Below are 17,860 nucleotides of genomic sequence, written 5' to 3'. Positions count from 1 at the left end.
ACATACAATCGCTCCCACTCACTATACTTCCTCGTCTGACATTCCTTTATCAGCCACGAAACGCTTGTGGCGCTGTGACTCACCCCTTTCACGGGACAGCAGTGTTACCATTACTTTTTATCCAACCCTTGTAACTGAACTCCACAAGGAAATCAAAGCTGCTTCACTTACCCTAACGATTTCTAATTGTTCCTGGGCATCTTTCAGATTTGGGATTGGGGCTTCCACCTGTTCGTTCACCTGTGGTTCCCATACATCCAGGTTCTTCATTATGCTCTCCAGGGTGTCCTCGTATTCCTTGAATTTAGCCAGGGACTCCAGCAGGCGGTTCTAGAGAGATAAAAATAAAATTATTTTACTAAAATCTACAATTCATTCATATCTCAGGGAATAAAAAACATGTTTGTAAATTAATGTACTGGGATCAAACTAGCTCTGATTCTTCTTTGGGTGAAATCTTTTAGCAACTTGCAAAGAGCAAATTCCAATTAAAAAAATTCTAGAATCAAATCTTCCATACATAGAATTTGTCAAGTAACTTTTAACCGTGATGACCATGGGTGTTGAAAGGGAGGGTCAAATTGGTCCACTAACCTCCTACTAAAAATAGCAACCTTCATATCAAGTTTTGAACGAGGTGTGTAAAAATTAATGACAAAATAATAATACATATAGAATTAATTAATAACTATGCATTGCAGTCCAGTTGCTGAATAAAATGTCAAGAAATAATAGATACAAAATAAAAACAATTATGCCAGATATTCACTCATCTGGTGGATTGAATAAAAAAGTCTTCAAAATATAATAATAATAATAAATTATTTTATTTTTATTAGTTTATAATAGTAATCATACGAATAATAGTAATAATTGATTGATTGATTTAGTTTACTTTAATTCATATTTTGTGCCTCTTGGCTAATTTGCGAAAATGGGGATGAGTGATGAAATGATGAAATTGATGAATGGACATTCACAAAAAACAACCAAACAAGCGGGATTCGAACCTGGGACCCTTGGCGTCGCAGTGCCATGTGCTAAATACTCGGCCACAGGGTCCGGCAATAGTAATAATTATTGTTGTTGTTACTATTATTACTATTTAGGTTTTATTGTTGACCTGATCCCCCCCCCTACAAAAATTTCTGGCAAGACCAATTACGATGATATCATGTAGCATGAAATATATGCATGTGATAACTTAATAAAACTGGTTGCTTACAGCAATACAAACATGTAATCAAGCTGGACACATTCCATCAATGAACCCTACCTTTATTTGAATAGCTGTGTGTAGAAGTGAGTTATAGCTGTCTTGCACGTTCCGCAGCTGCTTCTCTATGGTCTCCTGAATCGAGGGTGTGGTTGCGATGTATCTCTCTATCTGGCCATGTCCCTTGGCCTTCACATCATCCAATGTTGCTTGGTACTTCTGGATGTCTTCCAACAAGGCCTAAACATGTAAAAAAAAAGATGAGAGTAAATTTTTGTTTCTGAATTCCTTCATCCCCCCACTGTTTGTAAAATCCTGTACGTAGAGGTGGTATTTATTAGAGGAGTTGAACATTCTTCAAATTACCTTGAACCAGAAAATTTATGAATATTACACTCCAGATACTGGATGATTGGTTAGGGCTTATAATACGAGGGTCAATCATAAAGTTAGTTGCACTAGGATGAAAGAAATAGCGTATGAAATATGGAGGACAGTTCTCCAATTTACATGAAAGTACACTATCAAAACTACATTCCTACATAATCATAGTCTTTCAAACACTTGTTATAGCATGACACAAGCTTCTCTAGACCTAGGATCAATAAATTTCCATACAATTTTTAATATTTTTACGTATTTGAACTTGGTTTAACCCCTAGTGGCCAGTGGGACAACTGCTATTCCAGTGCCTGTAACACCTTTCAGAATGGCTGGGATAGCAGCTGTCCCAGTATCACAAGGCATCATTTAACACATTATTTCTCTGAAACTATTTTTTTTTTAATTTCAGGACTCTTCTAACTAATTCTGATACCCTAATGGACCTCAGTGGCCTCCGAGGCATCGAACATACCTCATGCTGGGATATCTGTTCTTCAGTCTGCTCTCTGTTGGTGATATATAGGGAATTGTGGGCCATCAGCTGGAAGGAAATCTGCAGCAACCACTTCTCTGTGTCTTGTAGTGATTGGTGATATGCAGTATATTCCTATAAGAGAAGCAAATGTAAACATCAATACGATAAAGATAACAATGTAGTCCATTGTAAAGTTTCCATAAACATTTCCCTAAAGTTTTAATTACAGTATATAAATTGACACTTAAATTTGGAAAATGGTGAACCTTCTGGTTGTCTTGGAATTTTTTAGCCCATTCCTTACTTCCAAAATTTATAACTTGAACATAATCTGGTAATGAACTCAAATTATGAAAGTTGCAAATACACATTAAGTCGCTGAACATGCAATTTACAAAGGACATAACACTGAGACTTCACAACTGAAATAACTAAAAAATCATCTACAGTGTGTCTAGTTGGCCCCCTCCCCCAAAATAAATGAAAATTGTTGTTGTTTCACCTTTACCCAAGTAGGGTACAGAGGCCCATTGGGGATTTGGTGGTGAAGCTTTTGTTTATGGATTAAAGTGTATATTTTCAGCTCAAATCAGTTTTAAGCACGTTAAAAAAAAATAATGTATTTTTTTCATAATGGTCTCCTCTTCACTCCCTTTTGGAAATTCTATATTTCCCACAGTTTTATATTTCATAGAGTTAGTTCAGTCCAGGCTGACAGTGGACCATGACTCAGCTCACCTGCATCTCCAGCTCAAGGTTCTCCCTCCGAGAGGTGCATCTGCCGCACAGCTGCTCCCATCGGATCTGGAGCTTCTTGATCCCCTCCATCACGTCAGGCCGACTGGCCCACACGGACAGCTCGGCAGCTTCCGACAACAAATGGTCCAGGTCATCTCGCTTGGCATTCACCTCCTCTTGAATATGCTGCAAGAACATTGAAACAATGAAATTACATTCCTTGTAATTGTGTATTCATCTTATGAATAGTAAAGTAAATGGCAATTCTATTTTCTCTGTGCGGTAGATAGGATGGATGGACTGATGCAAATTTTTTGCGAATCCTGACAAGTACCAATAAAAAAAGTTACTGATAACCAATGTTCTACTGATCTCATATAAATTTGCAGATGTTTTTTTTGCGTGAATGTAATGCTCCATGCACCTCCTTAATCACTATATATGTATCAGGTGACTGCAAAAAGTTTTGTCTTTAAAAAAGAAACTCTATAGAAAAGGAGGGGGGAGAGAATATTTCCCCTTCTACACCCTTTCTTGGTGGCCCTGTCTATTTCAGGGGATTCTATCTCTCTTCTTTACCTTCTCTCCTATCTCGCTCTCTTGCTCTTACTTTCCAAGCTCCCGAGAAAATGAGAGGGAGGGCAGAGAGAAAGTCTAAGGGCAGCCACACACTCAATCTGACCAGTCATTCTTCTTGCAAACCGTCTAAGAGAAAGTCTAAGGGCAGCCACACACTCAATCTGACCAGTCATTCTTCTTGCAAACCGTCTAAGAGAAAGTTTAAAATTTGTCTCTTATGGGCAGCTGCACACTGGACAAAACATTTCACTCAAGTCACCTTGCGACAAAACAACGAAGGCCTGTGGAAATTGGTCTGGCAAGGAGTAGCTTGCATCAAAACGATTTGCTCATGCACCAATGTGTTCAGGCACAGACATCTAATCACTGAACGAAAGCGGGAGAAACTTGAAGCCCGCAATTAAATGTCGTTGTTGAATCTTGCATTAAAAGATTAATATCGTATTTTCAAACCAATTTTTTGCTAAAATTATACTCAATTCACACATATAAACTGATACATCAATTCTCCATACACTGATTCTGCTGTAAACTGTTATACATCGTTACCTGCTTCCCAAATTATAAAAGGCAGAACTAGACCTATCGCGTATATGGACGAAATCTGCAATTGGATTTTAGCTAACAAACAAAATGACTCATCATGTTGTGCTGTTTTCAGACTTGTTGTGTTGCATTGCATCGCATTGTGACCCGTTGTGTTGCATCGTGTCATTTTGGACTCAGTGTGTGGCTGGCCTAACTAAGTACGAGGCGTATTCGGAAAGTAAGTACCGAAAGGGTGTAAAAAATAAAGTAAAATACATGCAGTTTCGTACCTTTTTCTATTTGCATTGCATTCTACAGAGCTTAAACTACTTTTCTACGTAGTTCAAGCATTTGTCGTAGCGTGGCACTAGTTTTTGTATCCCATCATCATAGAATGTTCCCGCCTGTGACGAAAGCCATGCATGCATTGCTGCTTTGACATCGTCATGCTCGTCGAAAAGCTGACCAGCAAGAAACTTCTTCTTCAGATGAAGAAAGAGATGGTAGTCACTTGGTGCCAAGTCAGGGCTGTTGGCGGATGAACAAATTGTTCCCAGCCGAATGACGTGATGACATTTTGAGTTTGTTGGGCCGTATGCGGACGAGTATTGTCGTGAAGTAAAACAATGCCTTCGCTAAGCATTCCGTGTGTTTTGTTTTGAATTGCACGACGCAGGCGGATTAATGTGTCACAGCAGGCATCTTTGTTGATGGCCTGTCTTCTAGGCAAGAATTCAACCATTCTTGCATTGAGAAAACAAATCACAGACCGGACTTTACAGTCGGCGGGCCGATTGATTTTCTTGAACATTTCAAACCTTCAGAAAACTACGAAGAAAAAGCATGACCTGCTCCCACGCGTGCCTGTAGCTAACTAACGAATAAAGGACGTCAGTAATAACTCACACGGTCGTGACTGCATCGCTACAACTGCAATATTTGCAAACGGTACTTACTTTATGAATATGCCTCGTAAGTAAGTACTTTTGTACAACTTTTAATTGTTACAGTTTTCAAGCATGGATATCAGTGGGAATCAGTATGAGTATTGGTATTGGAATGTGTATCAGCTGATAGTGCCATCAGCTCAAGCCTATTCAAAACATTGAAAACCATTTGGCAACAGGAAGTCATAGCTTCCATTTATGATGCTGAGGACGTAGGGTGTCAAGTTCAACCCTTTCTCCATACTACTTAAAGTGAAAGAGTCACAATTCCATATACAATAATTTACCTTGTATCTCTCTATGAGTGTCTTCATCTCTCCTAGCTCTGCCTTCGTGTCAGGGGTTTCCTGCAGAACCTCCTCCATGTTGGACATCCACTGCTCCAAGCGGCCTCTGGACTCGTTGAAGTCTTCCCACCTCGTTGCAGCTGACTAGAAGAGGGAAAAGAAAGAAATTGCATATCTTGACAAATGTGAGGTGCAATCACAGTAAATGATCAACTACTACTTTTAATATTTATGCCTGGGTTATGCAGACAAAACTACAAAAATTGTTCTGTTTAAAAACATTGTACATTTGAATACAATAATGTGGAGAGAAAAAAATGCTAAAATATTGAAACGTGAAACCAGACAAATTTTCCTGAAGGAATAAAAAGATGGCATTTCATCAAGAAAATAGGAAAACAGACGGCGATTGGTGAAAGAAAATAGTACCTTAAGCTGAGTCATAACTGAGGTGAGATCCATGTTGAGTTGATCCCAGCTGCTGCGAAGGTAGTTCATGTCTTCTCGCAGAGTGTCTTGCTGATCTGTAGGTGTCGTGTTCACAGCCTTTGTAAACACCTCCTGCATCATGTTCATCAGATGCTGGCCTTCCGTCATTCGAGTTGACACCAGCTAGAAATACGATAATGTTCTTAACTACAACAGCATGAAACATTTTCAAATTGTCTCGGAAACTGACGAGGTTTACTTCAAAGATATATACTTTGGAGCTTCAACTTCACTTAGATCACCTGATGTGACAGTTACAAGCAGAGTGGATAAAAATCAGGACTTTTATTTAAGATATTATTTTTGTTGATATTTTAAATTTAAATTGGATCTTTTTATTTAAAAAAAAACACTTAAAATTGTTTGTATGGTTTTTGGCACCATACATGTACATAAATATATGTTTTTTTTATATAGAAAGACATTTTCTCGATTAAAAAAAATAAAAAATTACATGTAAATGTACATCTTTCTGTTTCTGATACTGTATTTATGAACCTACTATGGAAATGTTTGTTGAGTGTATTAATGAAACTATAATAATTTAAGTAACTTTTCTTCCAGTGAAAATGAAACATTCTGGATGTACTATATAATTGTAACTTAAAATATTCTTTATATAGTATTTTGTGTATTATTCTACACCAAATGTTTGCTACTTTTGGCTATAAAAATTATTGAATTTTAAATCAAGAGAAATTTAAGTGAGTTTACAGTTTATAGGTTGCATTTCATTTCGTATGAGCTTCACCCCATTAGTACATATATTTTGATTCCTTTCTTAGAGCCTAATAAACATCATTAAATGATTACGAAGTTAATGTACTTTCACCAAAAGTGATTCTGATATGTACAAAATCATTATGTACATTATTCCATAAATTGTTTCTTTAAAGCAATTTAAATCAGTGATTTAAAAAAAAATCACCTGATTTAAATGAATCTACCCTGGTTACAAAGCAGAAAAATGCCAATTCCTGTAACTTCATTAAAATGTTACCGTTTGTTCATGGAAATTAAAAAATTAAGAGTTACCCTGACAGTCTCCAGCTTGTCTCGTATCGAAGCTTCGTCTCCTACGCCAATGCAGTCCTGGACAGTACCATGCGCTCTCTTCAGCCAGGTGTCGAATTCTTCCTTTGCCTTGATAAATTCAGTGTGGTCGGACAGATTCTTCTCCACCCTCGAGACGAGTCCCTGAAGAAAAGAAGTTCTAATATCAGCAAACAATACCCACGGGCATCTGACTACATGTTATAATGGAGTTACATTATTGACGTTTTGGTTGTAGAACTCCCTATCAATACATCACCCAATTTCTACATTTTCCCGCATTATACATTCAATCTTGATTGTCCCAACACAGCAAAATGTTATAAAATTTTCCTGATTTACGTTGTCCTGCATTTTGAGTTTTTTCTTTTGATTCCTTGCAAAATGTAAAATCTAGGTTACACCAGTATTTATGTTTGTGTAAAATTATTGGTGGAGACAAAGCCTTTACATTTAATAACCTTAATCTGCTTTCCTTACTGTATGTGGCTATTTGAAGATGAGATTTTGCATCATTTAATCAAATTTATTTTTAATTAAATATGCTTTGCCTACCCTACTCCACCCCAACCTAATCTTAGAAAGGTGCAAGATTACAACCTAAAAGAAAATTAGTCTAACCGGTTTGCTTTGAAAGCGTAAAAATAGTGAATATTAAATTTGTGATAACTTACAGTACAAATAACTAGTATACATGCGTGTGTGTGTGTGAAAAAAATTAAATCCTTCTTTATTGATTAAACAATATGAAATATGAGTAGTCTGAAAACATAAAATATTTTATACCCTGTAGAAAATAGGACAAGATAGAGGATAACAATTTTGAAAGAAGTATTATGTTATGAAAGAAATGATCAATGTATGTATTTGGGAAAAAACTTAGTAATATCACATTTCCAAAATAGTACAGGAAACAACTATCTAGAAACCACAAACCATGTCTTGCTTCTTTGATATCTTGCATCCATATCATTTTGAAACCCAACAATTACTGGTACATGCATGATTAAAGGATAATCTTGTCTCAATGGGTACTCCAAACACAGTAAATACACCCATACAGCCCACTTAGCAACCAATTACATCGCCTACTTTCTTCCTACAAGTAAAGATCTGATTCTGGCTTCCTAAAATTCTCCTCTCCAACTAAGAATTGTGTGCTTACCTGAACGGTGGTCAAGAGGTTACTGTACGTTCCTTGTAGCTGGACCGTCTGGTCACGGACCCAGCTGCTGGCACTGAACTCCATCAGGATCTCGCACCGGTCGTTCAGCTCCTCCATCACCACTTTCTGCTGGATTGCCTCCTGTAGGAGAGCCTGCAGGGAAGAAGATGATACTTTCAGAATACCTTAAAGCATTTACATGTTGGGAAAGTTGTCACAGTTCCTACAAAATCTGTGCACATGCTAAGAATCACCCAAATCTGTCTGAAGGACTTCAATAGCTTCGTGCTATTGTAAATGTGAGAATACATTTCAGATGTAAGGGAGCTTTCAGACCAAAGTCAAAAGTGATGAGCAACAACGACATGCGGCACTTGCTTTGATTCACTGATTGATTGATTTGGTTTATTTTACTTTGCTTTTCTGCCACTTTTGGCTAATTGTGAAGATGAGGATGAATGAAGGAAGATATGATGCATTAATGAAGGGACACTCACAAAGAACACCCACGCCTAAGCTGGAATTCGATCCCAGCAACCTTGGCATCTTAGCATACTGTACTAACCACTCTGCCACAGAGGTCAGTCGGAGACAAACCTTCAAAAATAAATGCAATGTCACTCGAGTGACATGACAAACTTCACATGTCACCTGGGTCTGTAGGTTGTGCAGAGGAAAGTGCATATTGCATTGTGTGCAGTTTGTGGTCATGTTGTTTGTTGCATATCACCTTGGTGTGAAACGCTTATGTCACTTGTCAGTTTGGCATGAAAGCAGCTTATAGATAGGCAAAAGAATGGGCTCCCCTATAGCCAAAGGGTTAGTGCTAGGGATGGGACCGATTAATTGGTACTCTATCGGTATTGGCCCATATAGGCATATCGGTGTATCGGTTTATCGGTAAAATTACCGATTATTTTACCGATCTGATAAATCGATAAATATCTTATAATTTAGTGCAAAACTCTGCCATTTTGTTGTAATTTTTACAGATAATCTCCATGCCCTTCTTTCTAAAAAAGTAAATGTCTAAATATTCAACTTCTTTTGCACTGCAGTCACCTTGAAACACACATTTATTAAGGAGATCAATGATCATTTCAGGTTCTTCAAAGACCATTTATAATTTTATATCAGATCGGTAGAATATCGGTTATCGGTATCGGTAAATTTTATATCGGTACTTTTATCAGTATCAGCCAAAATTTCATATCGCCCCATCCCTAGTTAATGCTCTTGTCTTTGGTGCGAGTGGTTCAGGATTTGAGAGCTTCCAAAATTCTGGTGTTGACCCAGCATTGCAAGGAAAATTGGGGAGCTGCTTGAAAAGAAGAAGTAGCATGGTTCATCCTCGAAAGCCAGACACAGTGGCGATGGGACTCAATGCACTCGCTGACCATGTGCCACCCAATGAAAAGCCCCTTGTAAGATTTGGCTCTTAAAGGGCTGTCCACCATGGAGATTAGTTTAGTTTAGTGAAAGAGGGAAAGGAAAGAAAGGGGGAAAGAAGAAAAGAAGAAATGTAAAACGAAAGAAAGAGAAAGAGAGAGAGAGAGAGAGAGAGAGAGAGAGAGAGAGAGAGAGAGAGAGAGAGTGAAAGAGAGAGAGAGAGTGAAAGAGAGAGAGAGAGAGTGTGAGAGAGAGAGACCTTAGCCTTTTACTTTCTCTTTCTTTTTTCTCTCTTGTGTCAGAGAGAGAATGAGTGAGAGGGAAAAGGAAGGAGAGAGAGAGAGAGAGAGAGAGAGAGAGAGAGAGAGAGAGAGAGAGAGAGAGAGAGAAGAGAAGGGGGAGAGGAAGGGTTTCTTCCTTCTTTCTTTCTCTCGTCTCATTTCCTCTCTCTCTCTCTCTCTCTCTCTCTCGAAAAGGAAAGAAAGAGAGAAAGAAAAAAGAAAAATAAGGAAAGAGAGAGATGAAGAGAGAGAGGAGAGAGAGAGAAAAGAGAGAGAGCACGAAAGAAGAAAGAAGTAAAGAAAGAAGGACCCCCCACTCCGCCCCTAGTAGAGAGACAAAGTGACTTGTCAGTTTGGCCTGAAAGTTCCCAAAACGTAGTTTTTAGACAAGTAAAAGAATGGGTTCCTACAAAGCCAAAAGGTCCTGGGTTTGATTCCCAGTGGGAAGTTAATGCCCTGGTTTAAGAGAGCTAGTCTACTAGTACGTAACAAAGCTGACACTCACCCTACACCTCTGCAAATCCTCTGGTGTTTTCTTCTCCCCTTCCGTCTCAGCCTCCACTTTAATCTGGAACGAATCAAGCCACGACTTCATCCTTTCGTAGGTGTCTGCAAATTCATTCCACGAAGTTATGCACTTGGACAAGGTCTTCTGGGTCTCCTTGCAGATGATCCTCACACCTTCCCAGTCGGTCTTCAGCTGCTGAATCTCCTGCTTCAGAGTGTCCTGGCCTTCAGGGCCTGTTGTCTTCATCACAGAGCTGCTCAGCTCAATTGCTCTCTTTACCATGTTCTCACCTGAAACAGCATAATTTCATGAGTTACATGGCAATGAAACTAATAAAGAAATTGAAATTGTCTATGTTGCTACCATACTCATCATGATATAGTAGGGCTGGACTGATAACTTGTTACCATTGGTTGGAAATTTATCACCAATAAAAGCCAATACTTTTCTGGAATCCAACTATCTCGTGGAGTACACAAACATACTAGCCAATACTTGGACAGACTCTAGAAATTATGCAATTTCATTATTGCTTCATAGATTTTTCATTAAATGTTTGTCTCATGTCAAATAATAATAATAATAATAATCCTTTGCGCAACAGGCCTGAAGGGCCTTGGCTTACCTACCGACTGCCGGTCTCCCTCCCACGCTTTCCTTTGTCACCTCTAAGTGCGGAGATCTGCAACCAGTATTGGAATAGTCAGGGGGTCAGCCCGACATATCCCCATCCGTTATAGTAGGTTTCCGGGACCGGATTACAATGAATAAATAAATAAAGCAAAGCTCTCGTAGAGATATAGTATAGTTCCAGTGGAAAACTTTGGTATTAAAATTTACAAATATTATTTATAAATGAAATTTATTTATAAATGTGGAAAAATGTAAAATCTGGCAAAATTTTACATATTGCTGTATTGGAACCATGAAAATTGAATGCATAATGTACGAAAATGTAAAATCTGCAAACATAAAATGGGGTTCCATGGTGCTCATTTTTCAAGTTTTGGAGGTTACTTGAATTTTATTACCTCTATATTTTTTATGTTCAAATACATGAGATTTACTATAAGTTAAAAATTAAAGTTACATTTTCTCCATGTCACAAATGGGATAAAATAGCTCAATTTCATTCATGCATGGAACATATAAGAGTTATACTTAATCTAGAATAAAGTAACTTAAAAGTAACTTAGTTACTTTCTCAAGTAGTTGTACTTGGTTAGCTTTTAAAAAGTTACTTTCCAAACACTTGCACCTATATACTAAACCCAAACACCTTGCAGCAAGACCACAAATCATGTGATATGAAAGACTGCATGACTGAACAGCAATTAAGAACTTGTTATATTAAAAGTAAATTCATGCATTAACACAAAATATAATAACCAATCACCTTCAGGTAACGTAGCAGCAATTTCATTGATCTTCTTTTCCTTGACAATTGTCTGGTCTTTCTCCCCATGGGGATCACTGCACTGCTGGACTTCGATCCTTGTCTTCCGCACCCAGTCAGATGCATCGATGTAAGCTTGCTTGTACAGATCGTGCTCCTTCACCTGTTCTTCCAGTGTCTGGGAAGAGAAAGATTCACATTTGCAGATATGTGGTCGAAACAGGAAATACATTCCAAAAAGCTACTAAAATCAAGCTGTTAGCATCAGGCTCAATAGATCTTGCTTGAGATGGACTGATATGGGTATTATCTTGATACCATATTAAATTTACTAATATTGACAGTGCACTCAACATTAATGTATTCACTTCTTTAATCAATACATGTGAGAAGAACTTAAATGTTTAACCTGAGTTAAGAATCATTATTACTAAATTAATCTTTCATTTCTACAATACAATGATGGAAACAAAACCATCCTGTCAAAAGTTTGAAAATAAAACTCAATTGTATTAAACACATAGGTGCAACCAGAAAGGCTGCTGAAAAAGCATTCTGAATGCCTTTTCAAGTCCAAAGTTCTGAACCTCTGGACCACAGTGTGCCAATAGTTAAGCAAGCACCTTAACAAACAAAAATGACTGTTTTCCTACAACCAGACCATATTATTTATTAGGATTTGCCTGACAATAATAACGTTCTTGTAAAATATTTATCGATACTGATAATTCATATTCTATTTGTAGTGTTTAGTCGTGCTAGCCGGAGCAAGAGATAAGCGAGGTATACGCTGTGGGTCGGAGGACGTACTGCCCCAGGCACTGGCATAGTGCAGCTTTGTTTGCCATGGTGGCAGCACCTTACACAACATCCCCCTTCTTTATTGAAGAAGCTATGTTTGCTTACATATGCCACATAAATCTTACATCTTATTACAAAACATTTTAAACAAAGTTTCTGTCTCTTAACTCAAATTGACGAACAGTAATGTTTTAACCAAAACATAAAAATGACACATTTAACCACTTTATCCATAACCACCATACCTATTAACAAAACACAAATAATATCTTAACCTACGTAATCCTTCATCCATCCTGGAGGGTTTCTTTCCCTTCGAGGATGCATATACACTGAACTTTCAGCTTCTAACTTATATTCTTTATTATTATTATCTCGTCCTGGTGTAGTTGGATTTACTCTGGGCTGAGCCCTTTCAGGAAATGTAATATCATCCCTGTTCATTACCTGAGGAGCAGGGATGAGGAGCCATCTGTTTCGACGATAAGTACCTGTATTCGTTTGTATTAAGTATGATCTAGGATATTTCGATTTAGTTTTAACTGTACCATATTGTTTTAAATCCTTGACCCAGATCCTCTCACCTACCTTTAGATCTCTTAAATGTCTAACTCTGTGCCTTTTGTTGTAATTGTTAGCTTGTTTGTTCTTTAAATTCTTATTCCTGTACAAAATTTGGCTACGATTCAACACTTTAGGTAGTAATTTTACAGGTAACATCGGTAAATCTGATCTTAATTTCCTGTTCAGAAATAATTCTGCAGGAGAATAACCATTCGCTAATGGAGTATTTCTATAGGCAAGCAAACCTTTATATATGTCATCATTCTTCATTAACAAATGTTTAGCAATTTTAACAGTAGCTTCTACTTGTCCTTGAGACTGACTATGATATGGCGAACCTGTCTGATGAATAAAGTTATACTCCTTAGCAAAACAGCGAAATTTGTACTGAAATTGCGGTCCATTATCGGATCTAATTACATTACAAACACCATATCTAGCAAACATTTGCTTCATTTTTGTGATTATCACATCTTCAGTCATTTGTTTCAACGGAAATATCTCAAAAAACTTTGAGTAGTAATCTGTGGCAATAAGGTACCATACACCTTTACATTTAAACAAATCTACTCCCACCTGTTGCCACGGTCCATCAGGTAAACTTTCCATTAAAAATGGCTCTTTACAGTTACCTCTCATTTCAATACATTGAGAGCAGTTTTTCACTAAAGCATCAAGTTGTGAACTAAGTCCTATCCACCATACTGACATCTGTGCTCGACGTCTACATTTCGTTATACCCTGATGACCTTGGTGTATGAATTTTAAAACCTCCTCTTGTAGCAAACCTGGTATTACAATACGAGAACCTTTTAACAATATATCATGTATTATTGAGAAATCTAATTTATATTGATAGTAAGGTAACAGTTCAACTGCAATTTTACTTTTCTCAGGCCAACCATTCAAAGTATAGTACTTAAGTTTCTTGCATATGTTATCATTTACTTGACACTGTTTAATTTTGTCTAAGTAATAATCTTTCACAGGACAGTGTTGAATAACAAAATTTACAAAAGCATGAACTTCTTCACCTAATTCCTCTCTCTCCCAGCCATCAATAGGATTTCTGGACAGAAAATCTGCTAATATAAGTTCACGGCCTGGTACATAATTAACTGTATAGTCATACCTCATTAACCTTATTCTAAATCTTTGCAATCTTGGAGTTAACTCATCAATGTTCTTAGAACCCAAAATCTGAATTAATGGTTTATGATCAGTTTCCAAATTCACTTTTAGACCTGAAACATATTCTGAAAATTTTTCCATAGCCCACGTTAAAGCTAAAGCTTCCTTTTCAATCTGTGCATACCTTTGTTCTGTAGGTGTTAATTTTCTAGAAACATAAGCAATGATTTCTCTGTTTGCACCTTTCATTTGAAATAACACAGCACCTATGCCATATGAAGATGAATCTGCACTAACAATGCACTGTTTACTAGGATCAAAATATGCTAAGGTTGGGGTTGTAGTTAGAGCTTGCTGTAGCATTTTGTAACTACATTCTTGTTCCGCACCCCACTTAAATTCTACACCATCTTTAAGCAAACCAGTTAAAGGAGCTAAAATATCTGATTTATTTGGAATAAATTTTCCTGCATAGTTAACCATACCCAAGTATGTTTGAAGCTCTGATTTGCAAGTAGCTCTTTCCATGTTTACAATAGATTTGACCCTCTCCGGGTCTATTGAAATACCTTTCTCAGACAGGATATGACCCAAATACTTAACTTTAGTTACACCAAAAATACTTTTGCTTTTGTTAATAGTAATACCTTCTGCTTTCAGTTTATTTAAGACTCTTTTAAGAGCTTCATCATGTTCTTCTATAGTACTCCCAAAGCACAATATGTCATCTACATGAAAAATTACATTTTTTTCACCTTGCAATAACATGGAAATTTGTGTTGTGAAACACTCCGGAGCACAAGAAATCCCAAATGGCATACGCAAAAATTTAAATCTTCCAAATGGACAAATGAAGGTAGTTAACAGTTGACTGTTTTCATCTAATTTTACTTGATAAAACGAGGTATTTAGATCAATTTTACTGAAATACCTTGCTCCCTTTAATTGTGCAAGAGTCGATTCTACTTTTGGCATAGGGAAATGTGGCCTTAACACCCACTCATTTAACTTTGTATAATCACAACATAGCCTAACCTCATTACCTTTAGGCACACACACAATAGGACTAACCCAGTCTGTTACTTCTTCTACCGGTTCAATTATTTTCAGATTTTTCAAACGGTTAATCTCTACTTCTAGTTTTCTCAACATTGGTATGGGTACTACTCTTGGTACAACCTGTACATATGGTTTTGCATTAGGTTTCATTGTAATAGAAACTGTTTTCTTAAATTCTCCAATGTTTTGAAACAATTTACAATATTCTGGTGAATTAATATCAACTTTTGTGAAAGATCGTAGGTCTTTTTGCAGATTATTTACATTTAGCATTTCTAAAGCAGTGACTGCATTTCGACCAAGCAATGGTTTTTGCAACCCTTCTACTACATATACTCTTGTACAAAATTCCTTGCCTTGAAAGCATAATGTAAAATTCGTAGTACCTAACACCTTTAATTGTGTACCATCGGGCCCTTTAAGGCACGATTGCTTTGCATTTAAATTACTCAACATGTTTGGAAATAACACTTTATCAGGTACACATACACAATCAGCACCTGTATCGATCAAAAAATTAACATTATCGCCAAGTTCCTTAATGAAAATTGAACGATACCAACTGAATTCTGAATTAGAAGTAGATCCTTTAATATTTCCTACAAAATTATCTTCCACACTCGATTTTTCGTTAGTGTTTTGTTCATTCACATTACCAAATTCAAAATGATTGATTGTTTTCGCGTTTCTCTTCCTACAAACTCGAAAAAAATGTCCTACTTTTTTACAGTACCTGCACGCCACTGTTCTAGCTGGGCAATCCTTTAATTTCGGGTGAAATGGTCCTCCACAGAAGGGACAATACTTCGGTTTCTCTAAGTTTGTGTTGTACTTACTCCGAGCTGCTGGTTGAGAATTACCTCCCCTGTTCGTTGCACTTCCGGTCCCGGTTCTACTAGCGTAGTACCTTCCGGTCGTCTGTTCGCGTCGTCTGGTCACTTGATGTACCTGTCCTGGGTCGGCAATTTCATGTGAATTCTTCTGTTGCTGTTCGTACTGCTTAACCCAATTAACTGCCTCGGCAAGCGTCAATTCTCGCTGCATCTGTAGTTTGTCGGACACACGTTTATCCGCTACACCGACGACGATCCTGTCTCGAATCATGTCGTCCTTGAGATTACCAAACTCGCAATGTTCAGCCAGTCTATGCAGATCCGTGATAAACACGTCAGCTGGTTCCCCCACATTTTGCACTCTGGTATTAAACTTATACCGTTCAAAACTTACGTTACGATGTGGCAGAAAAACAGAATCGAACTTGTTCATCAAGTCGCTCACTGAACGTGGTTCCGGGAAACGCAACAAATATTCCTCACTTTGTGAACCCATTACGTATAGAAGTAGGTTGATTTTTTCGTCCTCAGTTTTGTTAACCAAGCCCGAAACACTTAGATAACGTTCGAACCTTTTTCTCCATAATGGCCACAGTTCTGGTCGAACAAAGTCAAATTGTTCAGGAGGATTCACATTCACTAGCGAATGCAAAACGTTGCCGGTTACCGACGAATCACTATTGTTAGGCATGTTTAAGACTCACGTACCTTGATTTCTGTTCTCAAAAAAATCTAGTAGAGCCACGATACCTGGATCCCATGTTCGCTATTCCATTCTTCCGTTCGACCGAATTCGGATCCCACCGCTGCCACCATGTAGTGTTTAGTCGTGCTAGCCGGAGCAAGAGATAAGCGAGGTGGGCTATGGAAAAATTTTCCATAAATGGCATACGCAAAAATTTAAATCTTCCAAATGGACAAATGAAGGTAGTTAACAGTTGACTGTTTTCATCTAATTTTACTTGATAAAACGAGGTATTTAGATCAATTTTACTGAAATACCTTGCTCCCAGATCCTCTCACCTACCTTTAGATCTCTTAAATGTCTAACTCTGTGCCTTTTGTTGTAATTGTTAGCTTGTTTGTTCTTTAAATTCTTATTCCTGTACAAAATTTGGCTACGATTCAACACTTTAGGTAGTAATTTTACAGGTAACATCGGTAAATCTGATCTTAATTTCCTGTTCAGAAATAATTCTGCAGGAGAATAACCATTCGCTAATGGAGTATTTCTATAGGCAAGCAAACCTTTATATATGTCATCATTCTTCATTAACAAATGTTTAGCAATTTTAACAGTAGCTTCTACTTGTCCTTGAGACTGACTATGATATGGCGAACCTGTCTGATGAATAAAGTTATACTCCTTAGCAAAACAGCGAAATTTGTACTGAAATTGCGGTCCATTATCGGATCTAATTACATTACAAACACCATATCTAGCAAACATTTGCTTCATTTTTGTGATTATCACATCTTCAGTCATTTGTTTCAACGGAAATATCTCAAAAAACTTTGAGTAGTAATCTGTGGCAATAAGGTACCATACACCTTTACATTTAAACAAATCTACTCCCACCTGTTGCCACGGTCCATCAGGTAAACTTTCCATTAAAAATGGCTCTTTACAGTTACCTCTCATTTCAATACATTGAGAGCAGTTTTTCACTAAAGCATCAAGTTGTGAACTAAGTCCTATCCACCATACTGACATCTGTGCTCGACGTCTACATTTCGTTATACCCTGATGACCTTGGTGTATGAATTTTAAAACCTCCTCTTGTAGCAAACCTGGTATTACAATACGAGAACCTTTTAACAATATATCATGTATTATTGAGAAATCTAATTTATATTGATAGTAAGGTAACAGTTCAACTGCAATTTTACTTTTCTCAGGCCAACCATTCAAAGTATAGTACTTAAGTTTCTTGCATATGTTATCATTTACTTGACACTGTTTAATTTTGTCTAAGTAATAATCTTTCACAGGACAGTGTTGAATAACAAAATTTACAAAAGCATGAACTTCTTCAC

The 17,860-nt window shown here is 37.3% G+C and overlaps 1 protein-coding gene across 13 annotated transcripts in view; it reads right to left on the bottom strand.

Annotated features, from left to right (window-relative positions):
- Msp300 (Muscle-specific protein 300 kDa) overlaps window positions 1-17,860 on the bottom strand; it is a 609,326-nt gene that overhangs the window by 228,439 nt on the left and 363,027 nt on the right. For all 13 annotated transcript variants that reach the window (XM_083137559.1, XM_083137560.1, XM_083137562.1 and 10 more), the window contains 10 exons: window positions 11,436-11,613; window positions 10,037-10,329; window positions 7,862-8,014; window positions 6,679-6,840; window positions 5,584-5,766; window positions 5,155-5,298; window positions 2,814-2,999; window positions 2,073-2,207; window positions 1,277-1,456; window positions 172-330 (listed from right to left, as the gene is read on the bottom strand). In XM_083137559.1, coding sequence (XP_082993685.1) covers window positions 172-330; window positions 1,277-1,456; window positions 2,073-2,207; window positions 2,814-2,999; window positions 5,155-5,298; window positions 5,584-5,766; window positions 6,679-6,840; window positions 7,862-8,014; window positions 10,037-10,329; window positions 11,436-11,613 — 1,773 coding nt within the window. The remainder of the gene's footprint in view (window positions 1-171; window positions 331-1,276; window positions 1,457-2,072; window positions 2,208-2,813; window positions 3,000-5,154; window positions 5,299-5,583; window positions 5,767-6,678; window positions 6,841-7,861; window positions 8,015-10,036; window positions 10,330-11,435; window positions 11,614-17,860) is intronic.

The sequence above is a fragment of the Lepisma saccharinum genome, chromosome 16 (genome assembly GCF_977018435.1).
Source record: "Lepisma saccharinum chromosome 16, izLepSacc3.1, whole genome shotgun sequence".
NCBI lineage: Eukaryota > Metazoa > Arthropoda > Insecta > Zygentoma > Lepismatidae > Lepisma > Lepisma saccharinum.
Note: the sequence above shows the minus strand (reverse complement) of the source record. Positions and strands in the feature narration are given on the sequence as shown.